At 34.1% G+C, this 27,143-nt stretch overlaps 1 protein-coding gene across 2 annotated transcripts in view; it reads left to right on the plus strand.

The window, feature by feature from the left end:
- FER (FER tyrosine kinase) overlaps nucleotides 1-27,143 on the plus strand; it is a 452,653-nt gene that overhangs the window by 110,745 nt on the left and 314,765 nt on the right. For both annotated transcript variants that reach the window (XM_030817473.1, XM_030817480.1), the window contains exons 6-9: nucleotides 8,320-8,503; nucleotides 11,900-12,037; nucleotides 12,627-12,746; nucleotides 23,848-23,970. In XM_030817473.1, the coding sequence (XP_030673333.1) occupies nucleotides 8,320-8,503; nucleotides 11,900-12,037; nucleotides 12,627-12,746; nucleotides 23,848-23,970 (565 nt within the window). The remainder of the gene's footprint in view (nucleotides 1-8,319; nucleotides 8,504-11,899; nucleotides 12,038-12,626; nucleotides 12,747-23,847; nucleotides 23,971-27,143) is intronic.

The raw sequence follows: 27,143 nt of genomic DNA on the forward strand, positions 1-27,143 counted from the left end.
TATGTGGGAGATTCAGAATTATACTGCTACCACATCCTAGCTACCCAGAACTCCCTCATTCACAGTATTGTGAAATTATGGAATATAGATCTGGACATGGTACATCATTCACTTTACAGGTTGTTAGAAGACTGTGGGTCAATTGAATGTAGCAATCACTATATGCAAGGAAATTATATTACACAGGGTTTGAGAACTTGCTCTTTAAAGGTGTTTTATGTTGAATTTTTAAATAAAGTATCACTATTTCAGTTCTCTGAACAGTTCAAAACCCATAAAATGTTTAATAAATGTTTCTTGATAAATAAAATTTTCTTATGCCAGGAAATTTATTAAAAGTAGCAAAATATGTATATACCTATCATTATTATTATTATTATTATTATTATTATTATTTTGAGACGGAGTCTCGCTCTGTCGCCCAGGCTGGAGTGCAGTCATGCGATCTCGGCTCACTGCAACCTCCACCTCCCGGGTTCCAGTGATTGTCCTGCCTCAGCCTCCCGAGTAGCTGGGACTACAGGTGCGCACCACCACACCCAGCTAATTTTTGTATTTTTTAATAGAGACAGGGTTTCACCATATTGGCCAGGCTGGTCTCAAACTCCTGACCTCATGATCCTTCCACCTTGGTCCCCCAAAGTGCTGGGATTACAGGTGTGAGCCACCGCGCCTGGCCATACCCATTTTTTTTTTAATGCTTTATAGGAGCATATAAACACAAATGTTTTCTTTTCGTCTTTCCAAATTCTGTGCTTTATTTAGCCTTTGCTGTTAACTGCATTTTGTCAATTTTCTGCCATTTAATCTGCATTACAACCCAGTGAATTAGAAAGGGCAGATAATTTAATTCCTATGTTTAAAAATTAGAAACTAAAATTTAGATTAAATGTTTTGCTTGGGGCTGCACATCTAATCAAAGGAAAAGCTGAGACTAGAACTGACTTTTTAACATTGTTCTTGTTAGAACCATACTGAGTAAAAAAGGTAGCTCCTTCATTGTTTCTACATATCACACTTGAATTTAACTTCCATGTAAAAAAACGTATGTATACGTTTGACCCAAGTAACTATACTTGGTTATATATACTTGGTTATACCTGTTCATTTTCTTCATACTCAGTGTGCCTAGGATAGCGAGTGTAGAGTAATAAGGAAAATTGTGAAATTGAGGAGCGTATTAGTCTGTTTTCACACTGTTATAAAGACATGTAATTATTGGGTAATTTATAAAGAAAAGAGGTTTAATTGGCTCACAGTTCCACATTGCTGGAGAGGCCTCAGGAAACTTACAATCATGGTGGAAGGGGAAGAGGCATGACTTCATGGTGGCAGGTGAGAGAGACTGAGCAAGAGTAGGGAAAACTGCCTTATAAAACCACCAAATCTTCTGAGAACTCACTGTCACAAGAACAGCATGGGGGTAAAAATACCCCTTCATGATTTAATCACCTTCCACCTGGTCCTTCCCTTGACACATGGGAATTACAGGGATTATAATTCCAGATGAGATTTGGGTGGGGACACAGAGCCAAATCATATTAACAAGGAATGTTCTGAAAGAAAGGAAAATTGTAAGGTGGTAGAATGTTTAGTAATCCAAATCAAGGCAGAGTCTACTTGTAGGCAGTTTATTTTTAGAAAATAATCACTTCTTATTTATTATCAGCAGGTTTCTACCATAATTCCCAAATGGCAAACACTTCAGAAGTTTATAATAAAAGAAGTGACTTTTTAGGCTAGCTTAATGAGTAGTCCAGCCTTTCTCTTATAAATGTCAAACTTACATAATTGAGTTTTGCTAGCTTCATAATATTGTTTATGGCATGACATGTTGTTTATACATTCTGTTATTACAAAACATTAAATAGATTTGTCAACAAGTTGTGGCAAACAAATTATAATTTAATCTCTTTGTGAATTTTATTATGTGGAGGAGGAAAAATTGGATGTTTTCCTCCTCGTTGATTGACATGTAGAACACTCATGCCGTGCTCCAATGCCTGTCATCATTTAAAGAAAAAAGAAAAAGGCACACAAAACAAAGATAGGATTCTGTGTCTGTTGAATGAAAAATAAGTATTTTTTCATTCTGTATACTTCACATTAATTTTAAGATCATATGCATTTATTTAAAAGTTAAGAAATTATATTAGTGATCTGAGATATTTCGAAGTAAATAGAATTGTATTAGGTTATTTTTTGCAATAATTTTGTAAAGTAAAAGGAATTTTAAAATTTTTATTTGTAACATTGGTTTTTATATGGTATTAACATTTCTGAAATTGACTTATATATCCTGTATAGCACCCTAAACATTTATTTTAAAACAAATCAGTAAAAAGTAGCATAGAATCCCTTTCCAAATCATGGTAAGTGAGCATGTTTTTAAAACTCTTTGTTTATACCTGCAAGGGAAGGAGATAACAGATTGACTGATAATGTGCGTGCATAAGTATGCCTTATAACCAAATGTAGAAGTGTGAGCTGTGGAGTACTCCTCCCCAAAATCTGTCAAAACATAACCTGAAATCTGGTTTTAAACCTGAAAGTGGTTTTGAGAATTTACTATTATTATTTTAATACAATGGATTCTGCATTGGATGTTTCCAAAGGCATTAAATATTTTTGTAATTGTTATTAATGACCATTGGTAAGCTGTTGGTGATTAAATTTTGGCTCTAATGGCTTCAGGTTGTTTGTCATATACTATATTTAATAAAGAAAAAGGTATCTGGGAAATTCTTAACTTTTCTAATGTTATCTTGGAGCATAAAATCTTAGTGAGTTGAGTGTTGTATGTTTAGTGAATCATTTTACACCAGCTAGAAAGACAGATGGGTAGTGTGCAGTTTAAATATCTGTGCAAATGAGAGGACAGATGGGTGGTTTAAATGGTTTAAATGTCTCAATGAAAATGTGTAGAGAGATTGTCTTCTGAAGTTAGACTAAAAAATTTAGGGAATTAATGAGGAATAATAGTTAATATAACAAAATAAAATTTTTAAACAAGAGGCAAAATATGGAATTCAGTGAATTGATTACACCTTTTGAACTGACAGTAAAAAGTAACATCTTAGAGCACAATACTCAAATACACTTGCATGGTGACTGCCTGTTTTGTTTTCTTATTATGAACATGTGGACTGTGGAAAGTGTCTTTATTACTTGGGATTAACTTACCTGGTTAATTGTACCTGACCTTTTGAACTGTTGTCAGAATTAATTTGTTCAATTTCAAGTAGTAAACAGAAACTTAAACTAGCTTAAAAATGGTGAGTAAAAAAAAAAACCAGACCAAAAACCAAAAACCTTGAAACGGGCCTCAAAAAAGGCAGCTTCTGTAGCAGGAGTTAGTGAACTTTTACTCTTATTCAGGAATTCATATGACTTAGCTTCTAGCCAAAATGTTGGTTCCTATATTGTCAGGTATGTACCTTAGATCTTGGATGTCAGCTCCGTATAGGAGCCTCCTCCTAACTTGTGTGGGTGGGGACAAAAAGGGGTGATCATTTTTAGATGGAAGGCTGTGGGCTGGCCATAGATATGTCAGTTGCATTGACCTTTTTTTTTTTTTTTTTTTGACGGAGTCTAGCTCTGTTGCCCAGGCTGGAGTGAAGAGGCTTGATGTTGGTTCACTGCAACCTCCACCTCCTGGGTTAAAGTGATTCTCCTGCCTCAGCCTCCCGATTGGCTGGGACCATAGGCACGCACCACCACACCTGGCTAATTATTTTGTATTTTTAGTAGAGATGGGGTTTCACTGTGTTGGCCAGGCTGGCCTCGAACTCCTGACCTTTAGTAATCTACCTGCCTTGGCCTCTGAAAGTGTTGGGATTACACGTGAGCCGCTGCACCCAGGCACTTGCATTGACTTTTGGGGACTTTTAATGAAGTATATTCCGTAAGAAGAATGCTCAGTAGTAATATTCATGGATAAAAATGCTATTATGTTATTCTATGAAAAATTATTATAGTAACTGATTATGTGGGAGGATATGTTCCTTAGAACATTAAAAATCATTCATGGTTAGTATTACCGAAGTTATTTTATTAATTGCTAAGTTAAAAAATTGTGCCAAGTGTCATGCAGAGTGAGATAAATCTTCTCTAGGGATTTATTTTAACTGAGGCGAAAAGTTTACTGATTTCTGATAAACATTAAAAAAATTCAAATAGATTAGAATTTTTGAAAAAATCACTGGGCATACCTCATAGTAAGGAGAATAATCATTTTATATTAAATTTATATAAACACATATGTGATTATTTACTGGTCCATGACATAAAATATATTATCTTGTGGGTGGTAGTCAAAAAGTTTGAAAAACTATTTCAAGAGATTTTGGGCTGAGATGATGGGGTTTTCTAAATATACAATCATGTCATCTGCAAACAGGGACAATTTGACTTCCTCGTTTCCTAATTGCATCACTTTAGTGATTCAAATTTTCTTTTTTTTTTCTTTCTGATTTTCTTCAGGTGAGAACTGTATTAATGTACTTGCTTCCCTCCTGCCACTCTAGTTTTAGAACATGTTTCTGGTCAGCAGTGACAGGGGTTAGAGATACTCAGGTGAAAAGATTATTTTCTTATTGAGAAGTTCTTTATATTATAACGTGGAATAGATTATGTGGGTAACATTTTGTTAAAAACTTGGACAGTTATTAATATCCGCATGTGCAAGAGCCAGTGAATGGACAATGGGTACAGAATTAAACTCTTTAAAATAATTATGTGTTGCTCCCTAGAAGTCAGTGGTGATTCTAGTATTTGTGAACTCTAGAATTTATTGATAATAGAGACATACAAGTCTGCCAGAAGGTTTGTTTCTGTTTATACGATGTGGATGTAGTTCCTGAGCATCAGAATTGGAGGGATGATGAGAAAGCAAGGGAATTCTATTTCTCATTCTGTTGTTCTTTGTAGGAATGGTCTGAGGTCTGAAATTGTCCCTCTGCAAAAACCTTCACCTTTTCTCTGCTCTTTGCTCTGGGGTACTGAGATTCTTAAATGAGGAATACTCAGATGGTTGCTGAGCCTAAGCAGAATGGCAACAGAAGGGAGACTGCTGCCAAAAATTCTCAAGTTAAGATCTATTTCTGTTTCAGCTTTCTACATATGGCTAGCCAGTTTTCCCAGCACCATTTATTAAATAGGGAATCCTTATCCCATTGCTTGTTTTTGTCAGGTTTGTCAAAGATCAGATGGTTGTAGATATGCGGCATTATTTCTGAGGGCTCTGTTCTGTTCCATTCGTCTATATCTCTGTTTTGGTAGCAGTACCATGCTGTTTTGGTTACTGTAGCCTTGTAATTTAGTTTGAAGTCAGGTAGCATGATGCCTCTAGCTTGTTCTTTTGGCTTAGGATTGACTTGGCAATGCGGGCTCTTTTTTGATTCCATATGAACTTTAAAGTAGTTTTTTCCAATTCTGTGAAGAAAGTCATTGGTAGCTTGATGGGGGTGGCATTGAATCTATTAATTACCTTGGGCAGTATGGCCATTTTCACGATATTGATTCTTCCAACCCATGAGCATGGAATGTTCTTCCATTTGTTTGTATCCTCTTTTATTTCATTGAGCAGTGGTTTGTAGTTCTCCTTGAAGAGGTCCCTCACGTCCCTTGTAAGTTGGATTCCTAGGTATTTTATTCTCTTTGAAGCAATTGTGAATGGGAGTTCACTCATGATTTGGCTGTTTGTCTGTTATTGGTGTATAAGAATGCTTGTGATTTTTGCACATTGATTTTGTATCCTGAGACTTTGCTGAAGTTGCCTATCAGCTTAAGGAGATTTTGGGCTGAGATGATGGGGTTTTCTAAATATACAATCATGTCATCTGCAAACAGGGACAATTTGACTTCCTCTTTTCCTAATTGAATACCCTTTATTTCCTTCTCCTGCCTGATTGCCCTGGCCAGAACTTCCAACACTATGTTGAATAGGAGTGGTGAGTTACACCTTATACAAAAATTACTTCAAGATGGAGTAAAGACTTAAATGTTAGACCTAAAACCATAAAAACCCTAGAAGAAAACCTAGGCAATACCATTCAGGGCATAGGCATGGGCAAGGACTTCATGTCTAAAACATCAAAAGCAATGGCAACAAAAGCCAAAATTGACAAATGGGATCTAATGAAACTAAAGAGCTTCTGCATAGCAAAAGAAACTACCATCAGAGTGAACAGGCAACCTACAAAATGGGAGAAAAGTTTTGCAACCTACTCATCTGACAAAGGGCTAATATCCAGAATCTACAATGAACTGAAACAAATTTACAAGAGAAAAACAACCCCATCAAAAAGTGGGCAAAGGATATGAACGGACACTTCTCAAAAGAAGACATTCATGCAGCCAAAAAACACATGAAAAAATGCTCATCATCACTGGCCATCAGAGAACTGCAAATCAAAAGCACAATGAGATACCATCTCACACCAGTTAGAATGGCCATCATTAAAAGGTCAGGAAACAACAGGTGCTGGAGAGGATGTGGAGAAATAGGAACACTTTTACACTATTGGTGGGACTGTAAACTAGTTCAACCATTGTGGAAGTCAGTGTGGCGATTCCTCAGGGATCTAGAACTAGAAATACCATTTGACCCAGCCATCCCATTACTGGGTATATACCCAAAGGATTATAAATCATGCTGCTATAAAGACACATGCACACGCATGTTTATTGCGGCACTATTCACAATAGCAAAGACTTGGAACCAACCCAAATGTCCAACAATGATAGACTGGATTAAGAAAATGTGGCACATATACACCATGCAATACTATGCAGCCATAAAAAAGGATGAGTTCATGTCCTTTGTAGGGACATAGATGAAGCTGGAAACCATCATTCTCAGCAAACTGTCACAAGGACAGAAAACCAAACACCGCATGTTCTCACTCATAGGTGAGAATCGGACAATGAGAACACATGGACACAGGAAGGAGAACATCACACACCGGGGCCTGTTGTTGGGTGGGGGGAGGGGGGAGGGATAGCATTAGGAGATATACCTAATGTTAAATGGTGAGTTACTGGGTGCAGCACACCAACATGGCACATGTATACATATGTAACTAACCTGCACGTTGTGCACATGTACCCTAAAACTTAAAGTATAAAAAAAAAAAGAATCAGCTAGAAATTGATGCCTTGACACCAATGAATCTCAATGCAAAGAAAGACAAGTTACAAAAGAATGCAAATAAAATTGTTTTACATTAAAAAAAAAAAGAGATCTGTTTCTGGGGAGAGGATTTATTTGGAGGACTTCTTTGGGAAGGGCAGAAATTAGTAAATATCTTGAACAGTTTATTTTCTGAGTCAACATTGACAAGAAATATTTGTGTAATTTGCATCAAAAGTTTAAGATCTGCTTAAAATTTTCATTTCTTTATATCTTCATTTGCTTTTATTGGCAATCTGTAAATGTTTTTTAAATGACTAGTAAAGGAACCATAAAATGTTTTAACTCATAACATTATCAGTATCTCTCAGACTTCTTCCACATGAAGTCTAAATTTCTCTGCTTGATTTTCAAGTCATTCAGCACCTAGAACTGCCCTCCCTAAGCAGACCTATTTCCTTAATTTTCTCAAAACTTACTGTCTTTAGACAAGCTTATCTCTGTGTAACTTTTTCTTTCCATGTATTCACTCAATATTCCAGTTCACAAGGCTCTATGTCAAGGACTCTGTTTTGCCAAATACTGAATTCTCAATGTTTCGCACAGTTCCTAGTAGCATTCAGCTAATAATATTCACTGAATGAAAGGAAGGAATGAAGGGAAAGAAGGAAGGTGAGAGGAAGGAACTATCTGTTCTTATCTTTTTTATACTTCTCCAGATATGTCCCATATTTTAAGGTTTGTCTTCTCCACAAAGCCTGCTCTGACTACCCTTGTCTTTGTTGATATCTCAAACATAGACCTCAAAATTTAACATTATTTACAAACTTTCTCGGTTTCTTGGTTTTACAGTTTTATGTGCACTGTTGTTTCAATTTGGTATAAGCTTCTTGAAGATGAAAAGGATCATGTATCTGTACTTTTTTGTGTTTTACTTTGACCTTTATTCACCATTTAGTGTCCTACATGCCTCCTTCTTGGCAACCTTTGTGTTAAGGATTGGCAAATATAACAATACCTTGCATAAAGCTAAGCACATAGTATGTGTTCAATAAAATTTTGTTATTTAAAAAATGTGTGAAATAACATAAAACAGTAGTAATTCAGTTTGTATGTAGTGAAGATAAAATTTTTTTCTTATCTCTTTACTAACTTTCTTCAGTTTTTTTTTTTTTTTTTTTTTTCAGGGAAGGAAACTGAAAAGGCCAAGGAACGATATGACAAAGCCACAATGAAACTTCATATGTTGCACAATCAGTATGTGTTGGCGTTGAAAGGGGCACAGCTCCATCAGAATCAGTATTATGATATCACACTTCCCCTGCTTCTGGACTCCTTACAAAAGATGCAAGAAGAAATGATAAAAGCACTGTAAGACACATTTTCTTTTTATCATAAAATCCCTTCACAAAATGATTTCAACATATTTTCTCTCTAGTTTAGGTGTTGCTTCATAAGTTTTATTATTGATCCAGTCCAGTGGGTATTTCAGACCTTGATTCTTCTTGATTTTCACTTTTCATGTACCTTCAGTTTGTGCTTATCCCCTAAACCTTCTAGCTAGCTTCCAAAATGGTCCTTCCTTTGTATGTTTTTGTTTTGTTTCCTTAGCTGGAAATTTAAATGAAAAAATTATAAGTTCAAAAGTGTTAGGAAGTGAATATCTACCTCCAGAGAGTTGGGTATTTAAATCTTGAACAACTGAAAAGTCTCAAGGAAGAGATTTTTTGAAGGTTTATTTGTCAGCTTCTTGTTCTTTTTTCTGTATAAGATTAAAATCAACAAATGTTTATTGAAGTTTTACGTATGCAAAGCATATTATGTGATGCTTAGGGATATAGAGATGAGCAGGGCACAATTCTTGCCTTCTTGATCTAACAATATACTTTAATAAGTGAATCAAATGGACACATGTTTATCATACACACTGATACAAAATGACAGAAAAAATAAGTCATCCTTTGGTAGACCCTGTCTCCTTGCTTAGTTGTTTTAGTGCCTTCCAAATGACTAAATTCAGTTACTTTCACTGAAAATTGTGTCGGGGAATTCTTCAATGTTAGAGTTGCTGTGAACTATGAGTAGGGTCGAAGAATGGTGTAGTAATGAAAGAGCATTAGAAAAGAAGTAAATGGTTATCTCTCAGGTGGAGATGAAGTTCACAAATAAGTAGTGAAGTATGAGAAAAGGAACTTGGGTCAGTTTAATGCAGGTTCTTGCATTGTAGTTAATTTATCTGTAATTACACATATTAGCACATAAACTCTTAGGTTTAGCGTATTTTGAAATGTAGTGGTAAATTGATATGAAAAATTATGAGCATTTTTCAGGTTATGGTGCAAGAGGAAGCCAGAATATTACATAAATTAAGCCATTTATACCAGAGGTTGCAAATTTTTTTGTGTGAACTTTTTTTTTGTGCAAAAAATCAGACCTTAGCGATAACCTTGAGCAGTAGGATATAAATAACTCCCATAAGCTTAGTGTTCCAATAATGGAACACTAGTCATAAATGGGTTAATAAATGCCAAAGTAACTGTTAAAGGTAAAATGATAATTTCTAAAACAAAGCATTTCATTTATACACTACATTGCAGTTTGCAAAGCACTTTAATGTGCATTTTCTCACTTGTTCCTTACAGTATCCTGTAGAGTTAGGAAGTACAGGTTATATCCAGGGTATATCTGTGACAGACAAGTGAGAATGGACCCAGATTCGCAAAGCTAAGAGGTGGCAGATCTGGAACTTGAAGCTTGAGTCTTCTGACTAACCCTGCACTCTCTGTGAGAGGAATGTAGTGATTTGAAGAATGTACCCTCAAAATTCTTGTGTACCCAGAATCTCAGAATGTGACCTTATTTGGAAATAGGGTCTTTGCAGATGTGATTAGTGAAGGATCTCAAGATGAAATCATTCTGGATTTAGAGTAGGCCCTAAATCCGATGACTGGAGTCCTTATAAGAAGATGAGAGGAAGCCCACAGAGAGACACAGAGAAGGCCTTGTGAAGACAGAGGCAGAGATTGACATCGTTTTCTTTGAAGGGCTCCCTGGTGCCATGATAGATTTAGTACAACTAGCTATCATTGTGTTATATTATTCTGTTTACATACAAATATTTCAGATTAGGGATAATATTTCTTGGGCTGTTGACATCCACAGCCTCTGAAATTAGAAGAGCAAATTTGTCTTTGCTGCCTTCCAGACTCTGCTTGACTGACTTTTACTTCTCTTTATGTGAAAATAAAGATAATTTGATAGTATATACTTGTGTGTAGGTAAGACTAAATTTTAGGTGATCCTCCATATTCACGTAAGAAGATAAAGTGTTTTTAGTTAACTTGAATATGCAAACTTCTTAGTGTTGATGAAATAGTGAAATGTCTACTTAAATATTTGATTCATAAATTTACTTATCTCTAAAGTACATACTATTGATTTAGAAATGTTTCCTTTCCTATTTTCATTTATTAATAGACATTTTTAAACTGTTCCCATGATTTTCAATAATAGTATCTTCATCACTGGAATATTTTTTTGAGACATATAATGGTTTCTCATGGTATGTTATCTGTACTTTGTGCAATACATTATTTTAGATTTAGAATTTAAAAAATCCAAGCATGATTATATCACCACAGTTGAATCTCATGGAACAAATACCTATTCATATAATATTAGGAGATTTTTTTCATTTTTCCTCCCCATTTGTGTTGAAGGTGAATGTTAATTATCTCTACATTACACCTATTTACTGTATTGCTTTAAAAGAGTTATTTAGATAGGCTCATTTACATTAACAACATTCAGTACTTATGAGATTATAATCCCAGAGATACTGACTAAGTCTGTATTAAATTTTTCTGCCTCCTCTTTTCTTTAAATTGTGTCTGTCAGGTGATTTCTTTAATTATTTGAAACTAGCATTGCCTGAAACAATTTAAATCTCAGTTTTTCTACCCAAATGATATTTTCCTGTTTAAAATGAAGTAATTGAGAGAATACTTCACAATAAGGGAGCTTTTGTGAGGATTAGTTTTTTATAAGTAATGATTGTGGAAAAGAAAAACCATGCTTTGTATTTATTTCAGCATATGCAGGATAACCTTGTCTGTCTACACTTGCTGTTGACAGTGACCTATGGCATATTTTTACAGTATAGCATTTTTAAGTAGGAAGCTGGTCTCTGCTACAGAATAGTTTTTTCCCTTTTGCATTTATTAGACCAGGCTAATAATTTTGATGACATTTTTGCTACTGACTGGAGGTCAAGAGAAGAAATTTAGATGTCATTCAAGGTATAGAACCAGTTCAACTAAGTATACAAAAAAGAGCAGAGGCCCAGAGGAGCAGGGAAGAACCAGAAAGATAGAGCATGTGAGGAAGTAACAGACACTGGAAAGGAACATTAAAGAGTCAGGAGTTGATCAGAGTTCTGTGTTATACAACCCAAAATTTATACGAGAATATTTAGACATAGAAAGTTATCAACTCTGGCCCTGCATTTTGGATGTATCAAATACATCTTTGAAAAGGTAATGCCATATTCTAGATCGTTTGTAATTATTGTATTATAACAAATATAAATTGCTAATCTGTAAATTTTTATAATCCCTCCACTTTATACTCTCCAGGCATGAAATAAGGTGGTACAGGAAACAACCATCTGTACATTTTGATATTACATTTCTTATGCTTATTGTTCTGAATCCTTTCTGAGATGGTATCTCTCTTGATAAAACTTTAAAATTTTATTTTTGTTTTCAGCAAAGGTATATTTGATGAATACAGCCAGATAACCAGTCTTGTCACAGAGGAAATAGTGAATGTCCATAAAGAGATTCAAATGTCGGTTGAACAGATAGATCCTAGTACAGAATACAATAATTTCATAGATGTTCACAGGTATGACATGTTTATTCCTCTTTAAGGATTTATGACAGTATTATTTTTCATTCATATAATAGTTAACCACAGATAAAAATAAGAAATACTTAAGATCTTACTAAGACATAGAATATTTCATATTAATTTATCTGCTTTTAATTTTAAAAGTTCTTTGTCAATGATGATAACTACATAATTTTTGATATGTAAAAATTTGTTAGTTGTTAATCCGTATTTAATCCATGCTTAAATCCATATTTAATCCATGAAATTATATTTTCTTTTTAATGCTTATATAATAATACCATGACTTTATATGTATATTAAACTTTATGATGCACCAAATACTTTTCCATGGTATCTTATTTTATACTTAATACAATTGTGATAGGAATAAAGCAGGTTAATACCTGAATTCTACAAATAAGGAATCTAAGTCTCAAGTTACACAATTTTGAAACCCAGGATTTAGTTTAATTTATACTATTTGTGTTTACTTTGTTAACACAATTTTGGATAAAAACAAATATTCTGCCTTCAGTGTATATGAGGATATATTATGATACTGTATTTACAATGATCAAAATTATTTGGCATGCTTTACTAGAACAACGGCTGCTAAAGAACAAGAAATAGAGTTTGATACTTCCTTATTGGAAGAAAATGAAAATCTTCAGGCAAATGAGATCATGTGGAATAATTTAACAGCAGAAAGTTTGCAAGTAATGTAAGTATCCACAAAATATCAACAGTTTAAATACTAGTATTATTATTGCCTTATAGTTGTACTCTATCAGATTTAAAATATCAATTATTTTTACAAGTAATGAAAAGTAAATTTTTGGGGTCAGAGTGACATGTTTTGAGAAATATGTTAATTTTACTCATTTTCATCACTACTTTTGGTAATTCTGAATATCAAAGTTCTGTGTGATGTTACATTCATTTGCCCAATTGTTGCTAGTATTTGACATTGGAATAATGCTTTATGCTTTTCAAAATTTATATATATTTTAAAATCTCATTTCATCCTCACAATTTATTGGAAGAACCATTTTGGAAATTAGGTTGTTTACTGTTAGAGATAAGAGAGTTATTGATGTTAGAGCACTTAGTACAAAAAATTGACTTTTAATTGAATTATTTTCTCTTGAAGCAGGGATGTCTTCTGTCATATGCTATTAAATCAGTTCATTCTTCACTTCTTTGTTTTTTTGTGTAAAATGTTAAAGGAATTTTGAGAAATCTCAATGTGTTTTTAGTTCTTTTCAAACATTAAAAGCAATTAGTAGTACATTTTTGAATTTAGGAAACATAAAGTGCTTTACTTCTAAATATTTAACCTATCTCTTGATTTTGTGTGGGAGCAACACAAGGAAATATATTAACAAACATTGCATGTATTTTTCTTTATGCCAGAACCACAGCTATAAATGATTACGCACTCATTGCTCCTCAATGTTAGACATGTTATATCATATCACCTGTTGGAATTTTACCTCAAATGACTCAGCCAAACGTCCCCACCTAATATAATTAAACAATCTTCTTTCTATTGTTCAGTAACATGGTAGTGGTATGGGTAATTAGCTAAGGTAGGAAACGCGGACTGGCTCTTGGAAGGGGTTTGGAATCTTTTTTTTTTTTAAAAAATTTTATTTCATTTTAATTTTGAGACGAGGTCTCACTTTGTTGCCCAGGCTGGAGTGCAGTGGTACGATCTTTGCTCACTGTAGCCTCTGCCTCGCAGTTCAAACGATTCTCATGTCTCAGCCTCCCGAGTAGCTGGATTACAGGCATGTGCCACCATGCCTGGCTAATTTTTGTGTTTTTTATAGAGATGGGGTTTTGCCCTGCTGGCCAGGCTGATCTCAAATTCCTGACTTCAAGTGATTCACCTGCCTCGGCCTGCCAGAGTGCTGGGATTACAGGCGTGAGCCACCGTGCCTAGCCAGGTTTTGGAATCTTTAAAGCTGGCTAGATAGGATTGAAGAAACTAACAAATATTTGTCCACAAATCATGTGTACAAGATGAAGGCTTAATAATTATGGTATACTGACTACTGATGAGAGCAGTGTAGGCATGAGAGTACACTGCATTACAGAGTTTTTCCTAGCAGCCTTATTGGGATTTTTGAAGCTGTTCCTAAGTTTTTCATGCCCCACACAGGGATCTCACTTGACTAGGTTTCTGACCAATGATATTTACAATGCCATCTCTAAACCAGTAGTCCTTGCCCTGGGTGATTTTATACTCCAGGGGACATTTGATAGCATCTGGAGACATTAGCCATAGATGCTGCTAAACATCCTACAGTGCACAGGACAGCCTCCCAAAGAATCATCTGGTGAAAATATCAGTAGCGTTGAGGTTGAGAGACTCTGCTCTAAACAATAGAGTTGAATATATGGTACAAAATGGATAGCAGAGTTTCTCAATTCCTGTGCAGTGAGACATTCCATTTCTCAATTCACGTGCTGCTGGTGAAGGAATATGACATAGATTACTCCTGTTTTTTTTAATTATAATATTGCTCCCAAATAACTTACTAATTTATTCATCTGATATATTTATTGTATATCTAAGGTTGTAAGGGTTAATAGCCTCAAGGTAACACTGAAATTGATTAATATGTTTTAATAAACACCAGAAAGAGTGAGTAGATAGATTTTGGAATATAATGTGGTGAAATTAAAAATAGCTACCTGTTATAAGCTTATGTAAAATCAGAGATTTTGTGACCAAAGAAGAATTTGTTTTATAGCTTTCTAGGGTATAATGAGAGCAAAATTAGTTATGCTCATAAATCATTGCTTCTTAATTATAGAGATGAAGCAGTAAACAAAAATGCAATAAATTAAAGGTAATAAATCTTTGATGATGTGATAGAAGTTTTAATTGCTCACATTTTACTGAGATAAAACTTTAGTTATATTTCATTGAACAGTGTCTGTGTTCAGGATATGAGTTTAAGATTAGGGTTTCTTCAAGAATTTTATTCCCAGAGAGTTACTCAGGATCTCTGTTGGCACTTTCAAATAAGTATTAAGGTAATTCCATTAAAACTGTATGTATTTTTTTAATGTAATATAAGACTTACCAAAATCTTTCTTCCTTTTTTTTTTTTTTTTTTTTTTAGCTTTCTAGTGCTTTAAAGTTAAACATCTTTTCTTTCCTGAAGGCATTAATATTGTTAATTTAGTTGTAGATTTGTGTTGTGATATTATTCTAATAGAAGTGAAAGAAACAAATGAACAGTTAGTTCCTGGAAAAATAAATACAAATTACCAATAGTACTTGGAAAAGATACTCTTCATTGGCAATTAAATATAAATTAAAAAGAAATAGGCTATGTAACTTACCAGATTAGCAAAGATTAAATAATTGGATAATACCCAGTGTTGTATAAAGTACAGCTATATAAGCCCTCTTATAAAATGTTGCTACATATGTAAGTGGTGTATAATTTGGCAAATTATATTTGTGAAACTGGGCAGATTGCTTATCCCCTCTGTTATGGAAATCTAACACTATGACATGTACCTGATAAAGTTACCACCTTTACCTATCTGAATATGTACCAGGAAGCATTTTATCGTAATCTCATTGTTTATCTATCAACCATATTTATCAAGGTCTGAATACATAGGAGAGTTAAACTCAATTATTTGTAGGATTATCTCCTATTTATAGGAAAATTTTTTGGATGGTATCTTACCATGTGGTCAAAGGCTGTTTCTCAGCTTCAGATAACTTCTAGTACTGGACACCTGAAGCTGTGCACTTCCCATCACACATGCATTTAGGCTACATTGTTTTTGGGCTTAAATCTGAGGTTGCTTTCTTTGTATCTATTATATATAATATAATATCTCTCCTTCCCAACACCTATCTCCCATCGGCCTCTTTTTTTGCATCTACCTTCTTTGCCAAACGCTGAAAGGGTTTCTGTGCTTAATTTATTTTTAATCATCTATTTATTAAAATTATATATGCAAATATTTCATCTCATCTAGTTACTATTTAATGGAATAATTTGGGACTCAGTAATTTTAGTTTTTCAAATTAGTTGAAAAGGTAAAGTCTATACAATTTTGAACATTAGAAGAATATATTTAAGTGTCTGTTTTGTGCTTTTTGTCATTATGGACAGATGAGTCATCTAATGGTGACTTATTGCAAACTTAAATGGAGTTTTGAATCAACACATCAGTAGGCTAAGTATGACAAATTAAAAATAGCAGGTTATTCTAAAATAATATAAGCATTAACTTGTCTGCAAAATAAGGAATTTTGTTTAATTTTAATAAAGTAACGAATTAAGGTCCTATTTAGTTATTTTGTTTACTCTGTTTTCTGATTTCAAATGAGGTCTCTTTATTATAAGGTGTTATTGCCCAGCAGTAGTAGGTATATTTGAATACCATGATTACATAAAATGTGTAGTCTTGTATTCTAAAACAAAATCTAGTCTCAGGCCTTATGATTTCAAGTACATTTTTTAAAGTTTAAAATCAGAACATATTTAGCTTTTAGAATATAAATAGGATCTCTCAATTGAAGAATGGTAATTCTTTATGTGGAAAAGTGATTGTCTTGGATCTTATAGGGCATGAGTCAGCAAACTATAGCCCATGAGGCAAATCCAGCTAGTTGCCTGTTTTTGTGCAGCCCATGAGGCTAAGAATGCTGTTTGCATTTTAAATGGTTGGAAAAAAATCAAAGGAAGAATTATATTTCGTGACACACAAAAATTATGTGATGTTTAAATATCAGAGTACATAAATAAAGTTTTATTGGAACACAGCCATGCTCATTCATTTACCTGCTGTCTGTGAGTGATTTCCTGCTACGCTGGCAGAGCCAAGCAGTTGTGACAGAGACCATATGTGGCACACTCATCACTTCACACATCTGCTTGGCACTATACAAATCACAGTGACACAGTTATAACTCAACAGCATTTTGAGTGCCACACATATCAGTATACTGTGGCATCTTATTTTTATTATCAGTTCATGCCTGTAGTGTCAAAAGAAGAGAAAATGGATTTCAAATGTGGCACTTTTAAGGCATAGCAGAGTGTGGATTATTTTGTTACTGAATTAGATGAAGAAACATTGTGTTTATTATGTAATTGCACCATGCCTGCTAAGCACTGAATATACTTAATTAAAATCTTATGGTCATGGATTGCTATTGGTATTTGGCAGTACTAGTCTATGTACTGTACAAATGTGAAAGACTTAAAATTTTATTAAATATCTGCATTAATAGGTGAACATTTATAGTTGATTTTGATTGTGAACACTGACTTTGAACTGCAGTAATAGGAAGTATTATGGCCATCAAAAGATTTTCATTCTTCTCATTAAGAGACTTGCATTACGATTACATGTACCCAATTATTACTATATTTTGAATTTGCCAACAAAATATTTGTGAATCTTTGTTTTCTCTTTTGTTATATAAATACCTATATACTATGCTTGATTTTGCTGCTTGGTGGCAAAGTCTAAAATAGTTGCTTTCTGTGCTTTTATCAGAAAATGGTTGCTGACTCCTGTTACAGAGGATGATACCAATTTAACCCCTCCAAATATCTGAATCAACCTTGTATTTAATGGGGTGTGAAATACTTCACTACTCCTTCATCTCTTACATAGAGCCTTGCTTTTACCAAATCTGTTTTTGGCTGTTTTTGTTTATAGTATTAGCTCAAGTTTGGTCTCTGGTTGAACATATACAGTATTATAATTTGCTCAGGCTGTGGTAGGGGAATGCTTTAGGAGTGAGTTGGAAAGAGTTGGAAAAATATAAAATATTGAAATCAGGTGACATGTCGGAAGGACCGTTTGATTAAGGGAAGCAAAGTTGCATGGAAGAAAGCAGATGGATTTGTTGGATTGGAGGTGGATTAAGTGGGTATTAGGAGGTGAGTGTATTTAACAGAAACTCATAACTTTTTCTTGGTTGTAGAAGCCATCTTCTGTTTACTCTTGAGAAAAGCTCATAAAGATTTGTGTCACTGTATAGAATGTCATCCATAAAAATCCTGTGCTCTTGCAATTATATTTTAAGAAAGAGATGGCAAGAAATAGTTTATGTTTTCAATTTATATTGCAACAATAGAGTAAAAGAGATGTCAGAAAAGTTACCTCAGGCAACTATAAATTCCATTTTTTTAATTAAGCCAAATGTCACACTTAAAGTTTTGGCATTGCAAATTTCATGTAAAAATAAAAGTTAAGATGGTTTGTCAAGTCATAATTTTTTTTTGGAAGTTGGAAGTTTGATCCCTTTAAGAGTGTTGTAAGATTTAGATCATGACATCCAATGATTATGATATAAAAGGTGTTGGATAAGTATTGGAAAGTTTTTATTATCCATAATAAAGGTTTTAGGACTTTGTATCTTTTTTTTTTTGAGACTGAGTCTTGCTCTGTCGCCCAGGCTGGAGTGCAGTGGCGCAATCTCTGCTCACTGCAGCCTCCACCTCCCAGTTTCAAGTGATTTTCCTTCCCCAGCTTTCCAAGTAGTTGGAACTACGGGTGTGCACCACCATGCTTGGCTAATTTTTTGTATTTTTATTAGAGATGGGGTTTCACCATGTTGTCCAGGCTGGTCTCGAACCCCTGACCTCAAGTGATCCACCCGCCGCAGCCTCCCAGAGTGCTGCGATTACAAGTGTGAGCCAACATGCTGGGCTGCCTTTGTATTGTTTAATACTGTTAAACCTTTAAAAGTTATCTAACTAAAGCATGCAGATGATAAAATGTATAAAATCTTACAAAAAGGTATACAATAAAAATTAAAAATTTCCTTTCTTCTTTTTGTCTACCACCATCACTACCTTCCAGGTTTAACTCACAAAAAAAGAGTATGTATTTTTCCAGAATGTATATACAATGTATATACATGTGTATGAATTGTTTTCTTCTGTGTAAGTAGGAATTATTTTATGCATATTCCTTTGCATCATCCTCTTTTTTTAACACATATTAAATCTTCTTAATGTGTACAGTGTTTTACTACTTGTATGTAACGTAATTTCTTTAGTTTTGTTATTTGATGGGCATTTAGGTTATTTCCAGTTTTTTCCATTGCCAGAGTTGGTGCTAGGTTTTGTGGGACTCTAAGCTTATAAAACTGGAGTGTGGGGAACGTCTTTAAGAAAATCTATACAAACTTACAGATACAAAATTAAGTACAGAGTCTTGGAAGGGATCATGCAAGTGAGGCACCTGAGAATTAAGCATCATAAGCATCACAATACATTTACTTTTGTTTATTGTGATTATACAATAAACATTCTTGTATTTGCATCTTTGTACACTTTTGAAGCATATATATAGGATAAATTCTAGGATGTGTAATTACTAAGACAGGATATTAGTTGTTAAGGGTGTGGATTCAGGATTTAAGCTGCCTGGGCTCTATTATCAGCTTTTCCCACTTACCAGCTCTGTGACCTTGGACAAGAGCTTTAACCTCTCTGCTTCAGTTCTTCATATGTAAATGGAGATTATAAGAGTTATAAGAATTATATAAATTTAAGTGCTTGTTTATAAAGTGCTTAAAACTATGCTTGGCACTCAATAAATGTTAAGTATTATGTCATTTTGTGAATTTTTTCCAGGCAGGGTCATTTTATGTCTTTTAACTGCTTTGCATTATAATATTATAATATTTAATTTAAAAATGTAAACTATAAGCCGTTTGAACTGTTACTATTTTTTATGCTATTTTATTTTATTTAAGTTCCAGATACATGTGGAGTACATGCAGTTTTGTTATATATAACGTGTGCCATGGTGGTTTACTGCACCTATCGACCCATCACTGGGTATTGTCTCGCATGCATTAGCTATATATCCTAATGCTCTCCCTCACCCTGCCTGCCCTCCCCTCAGAGGCCCCAGTGTGTGTTATTCCCCTCCCTGTATCTATGTGTTCTCTTTTGAACTGTTACTATTATATTTGTTTATGAAACATGTAATAACATGATGGTGAATATTGTACTTTGAAATTTATGAACTATTCTTACATTTGTTATGTCATCTATATATGAACTGTAATTACTCGAATGTTTTTCTCTTCACTTAATTCACACATTACAGGTTTTTTTTTTTAAGGGGATAATGGTAAGAAAGAGTAAATACTTTCACCATATGTATTTTTTTTTAGATAAAAAAATATATATATATATTTGAGACGAAGTCTCGCTCTGTTGCCTAGGCTGGAGTGCAGTGGCACAATCTTGGGTCACTGCAACCTCTGCCTCTCAGGTTAAAGTGATTCTCCTGCCTCAGCCTCCTGAGTAGCTGGGATTACAGGTGCCTGCCACCACACCCAGCTAATTTTTGTATTTTTAGTAGAGACGAGGTTTCACCATGTTGGCCAGGCTGGTCGCAAACTCCTGACCTCAAATGATCCACCCCCCTCAACCTCCCAAAGTGCTGGGATTACAGATGTGAGCCACTGCTCCTGGCCTCCGTGTATAATTTTATTCTTCTAAATTCATTTGTCTTTTCTTCTTTGATGTCTGTCTAGTAGAATGTAAGTTTCCTGAGGGCAAACTTGTTTATTGTTGTATCCCTACTGTCTAGCAGAGTGTCTGACGCAAGGAGTGTGTTTAATAAACACTTATTTAAATGAATGATTGAAGTTTTGAGAAGAGAGGTGAATGGAAAATTAACCAGGAAGAGAATGAGAATAAGGCAAATGAGCAGGGAAAAGCAGCAAAGGGTAGAACAGAAGAAAGTGATAAGGAGAGGAAAGGCTTTTTATTAAATTCAGCTTTGATGTAGCATGGTCAAGGCAGTGATAAGAAGCTGGTTGTTTTTTCTGTTTCCACCAGACTTGGGTGTCAGAAAGTGGTTGGGACAGATTCTGAGGTAGGGCTCTGTGTTCTAAACTTTCATTTGAATGAAATGAGATTATATGTAAGGCAGAGTTGGAACAGCAAAGCATTATGTGTTATTTACTTATATATTTATTTATAATTATTTAACAAGGAAGTTGGAGCCAGTGGTTGAAATGTAGCTTTCTTGACAATGATCTTGAATCTTAATACAGTAATGTTTTCTTTATCTGATGGTCAGAATATGAAGTATTCCATGCAAGCCAATTCTCTCAATAACTGAAGCTTGTATCTCCATGATATTCAAAAACATAATTTTACTAGATTTGATACAAATGTCTTACGAATATATATATGATTAAAGAAAAATGTTCAATCTGATCTTTCCCTGATGACTCTCTATCATTGTTATAAGTATTATTGCTTTATTTTGCTTTAATATCAAATGCCGTCAGAGACTTACTGAAATTTATTATGTTGTTTCACTCTAAATAAAAATGAAATAATATTTATTGCTGTATTTAGCATTCTTCTGATTATGTATGATAGTTTTTCTGCCTCTCATCTCTATTACCTATTATTTAATGATTCTAAAAAAATCTATTCCTGTTATAAGAGATTCAAACAATGCTGATATATATGGAGTAAACTATGAAAGACTTCTTTGGACTTAAATCACTCCCTACTCCAATCCCACACCTCTCAGGGTATTGATAAAACTTTGGTTTATAGGCATCTGTTTCTTATCCTATGCAGTCACATGTAAACACATATCACATAAATATATTGTATTAGTCTGTTTGGACTGTATTTGTCTGTTTTCACCATGCTGATAAAGACTTCTGAGCCTGGGAAGAAAAAGAAGTTTAATGGACTTACAGTTCCCCATAGCTGGGGAGGCCTCACAATCATGGTAGAAGGCAAGGAGGAGCAAGCCACGTTTTACATGGATGGCAGCAGGCAAAGAGAGTTTGTGCAGGGGAACTCTTCATTTTAAAACCATCAGATCTCATGATACTTAATACTGTGAGAAGAGCATGAGAAAGACCTGTCCCCATGATTCAGTTACCTCCCACTGGGTCCATCTCAACACGTGGGAATTGTGGGAGTTACAATTTGAGATGAGATTTGGGTGAGGACACAGCCAAACCATATCAGACTGTCATACAAATTACCATAGGCTGGATGGCTGAAACAACGGCAATGATTTCTCACAGATACGGAGGCTGGGAAGTTCAAGATCAAGATGTTAACTGATTTGGGTTACTTATGAGGGCTCTTTTCCTGACTTATAGATAGGTAATTCTTGCTGTGTCCTCAGATGACCTTTTCTTTGCGTACATGAGGAGAGGGAGAGGAGAGGTAGTGAGTTCTGTGCTGTTTCTTCTTATAAGGGCTCTGATCCCATCATGAGGGCCCCACCTTCATGACTTCACCTAATTCTAATTACCTCCTAGAGGCTCCATCTCCAGATACCATTATATTGGGGGTTAGGGCCCCAACAGATGAATTTTGGGGTCACAATTCAGTTCATGGAACATATGCATGTATATGTATTTTAATATAATTAGAACAGTCCTATATGTATTCTGCTACATCTTGCCTTTTAATTTAAAATTGTATCTTAGAAAAACCTTATATATGTGTACCTAATTCTTTTTTTAGTGACTGTATGCTATACTATGGCATTTAAATATTTTGTAGTGTTTTGCTTTATAATCAATATTGCAACAAATATTTTTGTATGGACAGACTTTATGCATACTGTACAAGTGTTTTGGCAAGACACATTTTTAGATGGTCAGATAATTTTCTAATTTAAAATTTGAGAGACAGTTCCAAGATGACCCCTGAAAAATCTGTGCCAATTTTTTCACATCAGTGATGTGTAATTGTTTCCATTTAAAAAAAAATATTACTATTACTGGATATTCCAAGTATTTTTCATGCTTGTCAATTTTAGTAGGTGAAAAACAACTTATTATATAGTCAGTCAAGTTGTAATAATGTCACATGCTTATTGATCATTTAATTTTTTCATGGTGAACTTCCGTTGTGTTAAGCATATGAACTTCATATGCTTATTGATCATTTGATTTTTTCATGGTGAACTTCCATTGTGTTTTTTGTCCATTTTCATATTAGTTTGTCTTTTTTCTAAGAGTTTTTCTGCACGAAAAGAGCTCTTTCTGGTAATTGGCGCTGCATGTATTTCTTCAGTCTGAAGTTTGCTTTTGACTTTATGATCTCTATAAGTTCAAATAAATTTACATTTCTATAGGGTTAGATTATTTAATATTTTCTTTTTTGTCTTTTGGGTTTCATGTCTTTGCTTTGAAAAGCTGAAGATAAAAATTTTAAAGTGATATGATAGCCATGTATGTTTTTGTGGTAGAAATACTTCCATTAAGGACTCAATGCATTTTATACAAACATAAATTATCTGGTTTGTGAGCGCATATTAATTTATGTATTAAATTGTCTTCAATTCTATACAGAAAATACTCCTAAAGTATTATTACAATATGTGAAAATGGAAATAGCTTACCATGAATTTAAATCTCATAAGATTGTTGTGAAGAGTAAATGAGATAACATCTGCAAATAATACTACTTACCATTTACTCAATGTCTCCCAAAGTTGTTTTCTTCTCTTTTCTTTACCTACTTATCTTTTTCTTTTTGGTGAATAAGACTCTAGACCAGTATTGCCCGAGTACTTACTGTGATTATTGAAATATTCTTTTTGCCACCATCCAGTAAGGTAGCCAGTAGCTACATTTCTGTTTAGCACTTGAAATGTGTCTAATGCAACCAAGGAGCTGAAATTTTACTTTAGTTTAAATCAGATTATATGTGGCTACTGTTTTGGATATTGCAACATAAGATGTATGAATACTTTTTTGATATGTATAAAGTGAAAGTTAATTTGTTGATTGATGTTGAGGATACTGTTTATTCTAGGTTGAAAACATTAGCAGAAGAACTTATGCAAACACAGCAGATGCTTTTAAACAAGGAGGAGGCTGTTTTGGAGTTAGAGAAGAGAATTGAAGAATCTTCTGAGACTTGTGAGAAGAAGTCTGAGTGAGTAAAAGAGAAACAATTTGAAGGAAGAATGTTTAATTGTAATTTTGCAAAAATAGTTACATGGCAGTGTGAACCTAACATTTCTAGAAACAGAAACTTTCATTTTAAGTATAAAGTTTTGTATAGTTAATTTCAAGGATTCTAGAAAAATGATTCTGTGGTTTTAAAAAATACAGGGTCCTTGGGAAAAATGATTATGTATTTTTATAAATATAGCATCCTGATCATATGTCTCAATGTTTTAACAGTTTGAACTATCTTTCAAAAATTCATTGTTAAAAGCTGTCTTTACTTTCCTACATCCATTTTTACCAGACCCGTTGTGAATTCCCCTGTTAAGAAAGTGGCAGACCAGTATTACCTATAAATAGTCTCTACTATGTTAAAAGGAAGCAGACTGATTAGAAAACAGATAAAAATCACTCAGTGATTAGCTGTGCTGTTTTGTCTTGCTGATTTCTGGATTTGCAAATATCTTCCTAGGTCCACAGACTTTACTTGTGTTGGTATACTCTTCTTTTACTGACTTCATTATGCTTTCTACTGTTTAAGAATTGAAAATTTAATCTAAACTTCAAGTTTCTAATCTGCCTTTATTAATTGCATCTACAACAGTGGGTGCTGGTGTGGTTTTTCTAATCCTGACTAGACCTTACATATTTCTTGCTATTATACTCTCACATATTCTTTGATTTATCAAGACTCTCAAGGAATTTGTGATATATAGGATTTCTCTGGTTTGTACCTGCTGTTTCTGCACAACTTTTCATATATCCTCCACTTATTTCAGATCTCTGATTACTTATCTCCCTCATCATAGTGAGCAGATGGACATCCACATCCCAGAAAAAAGTTAGAAACATTGGATGACATTTTTCTTCTTTTCTGAGATTAGAGTTCCAAACCCACCCAAATTTGTACTCATCCTCTTTCCTTACTTCAATAGAGGAACTGTTCTTTGTCTTAAGTTCATTTCTTATGCCTGTTTTTTTTTGTTTTTGGTTTTTTTGTATTTTCTCATCTCTACTTTCTCAGATTTTACATAATTTATGTATTATGTTCACCTTTCCTTCCCAACTGGGTCCTTGTGCTCACTTTTAAAATATACTTAAGTCTTGACTCTGAAAAACAATCTCCACCTCCCTACCCACCCCAAATAATCCTTTTTAAATCTCCATATTTTTTCCCAAGTACTATCTTTGCTTTCTGTTTTCTTAGTTCAAACTTGTTCCAAGAGTGATTATGCTCACTCATTTCCTCAATTCCCACTTAGTTTTCAAAGTCTGGCTTTTTGCCCTATCGCTATGGAAATGGGTAGCTCTGAGATCACAATGACCTCTAAAATGCTAGCTAAATTTAGAAACTCTCTTACTTGACCTCTTAATAGTATCTGAATTTACTGACTTCATTTATTTTCTTTTCCCTTTGCCTTTGGAACTCAAAATGCCAGATCTTAATCCTCTCTTTCTGGCCACTCCTTTGCAAACCCATTCTCTTCCACTCAGCCAATCCATTTTAGAGTTATGGAAGGCATGGCACTAGGCTGTCTCACTCCTCTCCCTGAACTTTTTTCCTAAGTGATCTGGTGAAGATGACCCATTTATTACTCTCTCTCAGATTTATTTTCTGAACTCTGTGGCCATGTAACCAATTGCCTACTTGACATGCCTTTTTGAATGCCTTAGAAGTATCCTAAATTCCCAATGTCTAAAGGCTGACTTAAAAATCTCAATACAACCCAACCAAACTCAGCCTAACCTAGTTCACTCTTAGTATTCTTTATTTCAGTGAATGGCAACATCATCTATTCTATTATACCACGTCAAATTTTAGAGGGCTACTTTTCTCATTTATACTATAGCTGTTATTACAACTTGGTGTTAAATTTTTGTCTGGGTCAGTTTGGTCTGCTATAACAATGTGCCATAGACTAGGTGATTTAATAAAGAGCAGACTTTATTTCTCACAGTTCTGGAGGCTGTAAGTCTGAAATCAGGGTGCCAGCATGATTGGGTTCTTTTGAGGACCCTCTTCCAGACTGCAGACTGCCGTCTTCTCATTGTATCCTCATGTGGCAGAAAGAGGGTAAGAGCTCCCCGGGATCTCTTTTATAATGGCACTAGTCCCATTGATAAGGGCTCTACCTTCATGACTTAATTACCTTCCAAAGGCCCCCACCTCCTAATACCATTGTATTAGGGGTTTTCAACATCTGAATTTTGGCAGCATACAAACATTCAATCCATTGAGACATTAAATGGGAATCGATGAGCCCTGTAAAGGCGAGAACAGGAAAATTTGAGTTACTCTGATCATTCCTTTACTAAATCTGCAAATTTTTAGTATTGGATTAACAGAAGATTTTATATGAATGATAAAATAAAACATCACCCATTGTATAAAATTAAACAAAAGAATTATCTTTTGCTTTTCTGTGTTTGTGGATGAATCTCTTCACATATTTATAGGTGACCAAGTGGTTCTACTTTTTACAATTTTGCAAAAGCACACATTATAATGACTCCTATTTTAAAATTTAGTGGATATAAAGAAGGAAAATTGAAAGTAGTAACCATCTCACCAGAATGTCTGGCTATAAGTTTTTGGAGGAGATGATCTTTAAGGGCTCCCTAATCTAGAAGTTATGAGATTATTTGAATTTTTGCATGTTTTCTTGACTCAAATCTTTGCCTCTCTTTTTAGCTACATAATGGGTGTATAATCCATGTTCCTCTACCTGTTTGTATTTATCAGGATATGAGAATGGATATAAGAGAGGAGCCTTGAAGGGTAGTGGATATAAGGAAAGTAACATTTCTTGAGTTTTTACTTTGTGTTACGTATTATGCTGGATATTTTATATATATGTATATATTATATATAACATATATAAAATATATATATTATATATAACATATATAAAATATATATTATATATAACATATATAAAATATATATTATATATAACATATATAAAATATATATAACACATATAACATATATTAACATATGTGTGTGTGTGTGTGTGTGTGTGTTAACTCATTGAATGTTATCTTTCTGTGCCTTTTGTATAGTAGCCTGTGTTTTACCTTCAGGTCTTTGAGAGTTTAGATAACTTACTTACAATCACATACATAGTAAATGGTAGAAAAGACATGAGTTGCTGACTC

This window comes from Nomascus leucogenys, chromosome 2 (assembly GCF_006542625.1).
Source record: "Nomascus leucogenys isolate Asia chromosome 2, Asia_NLE_v1, whole genome shotgun sequence".
NCBI classification, from domain to species: domain Eukaryota; kingdom Metazoa; phylum Chordata; class Mammalia; order Primates; family Hylobatidae; genus Nomascus; species Nomascus leucogenys.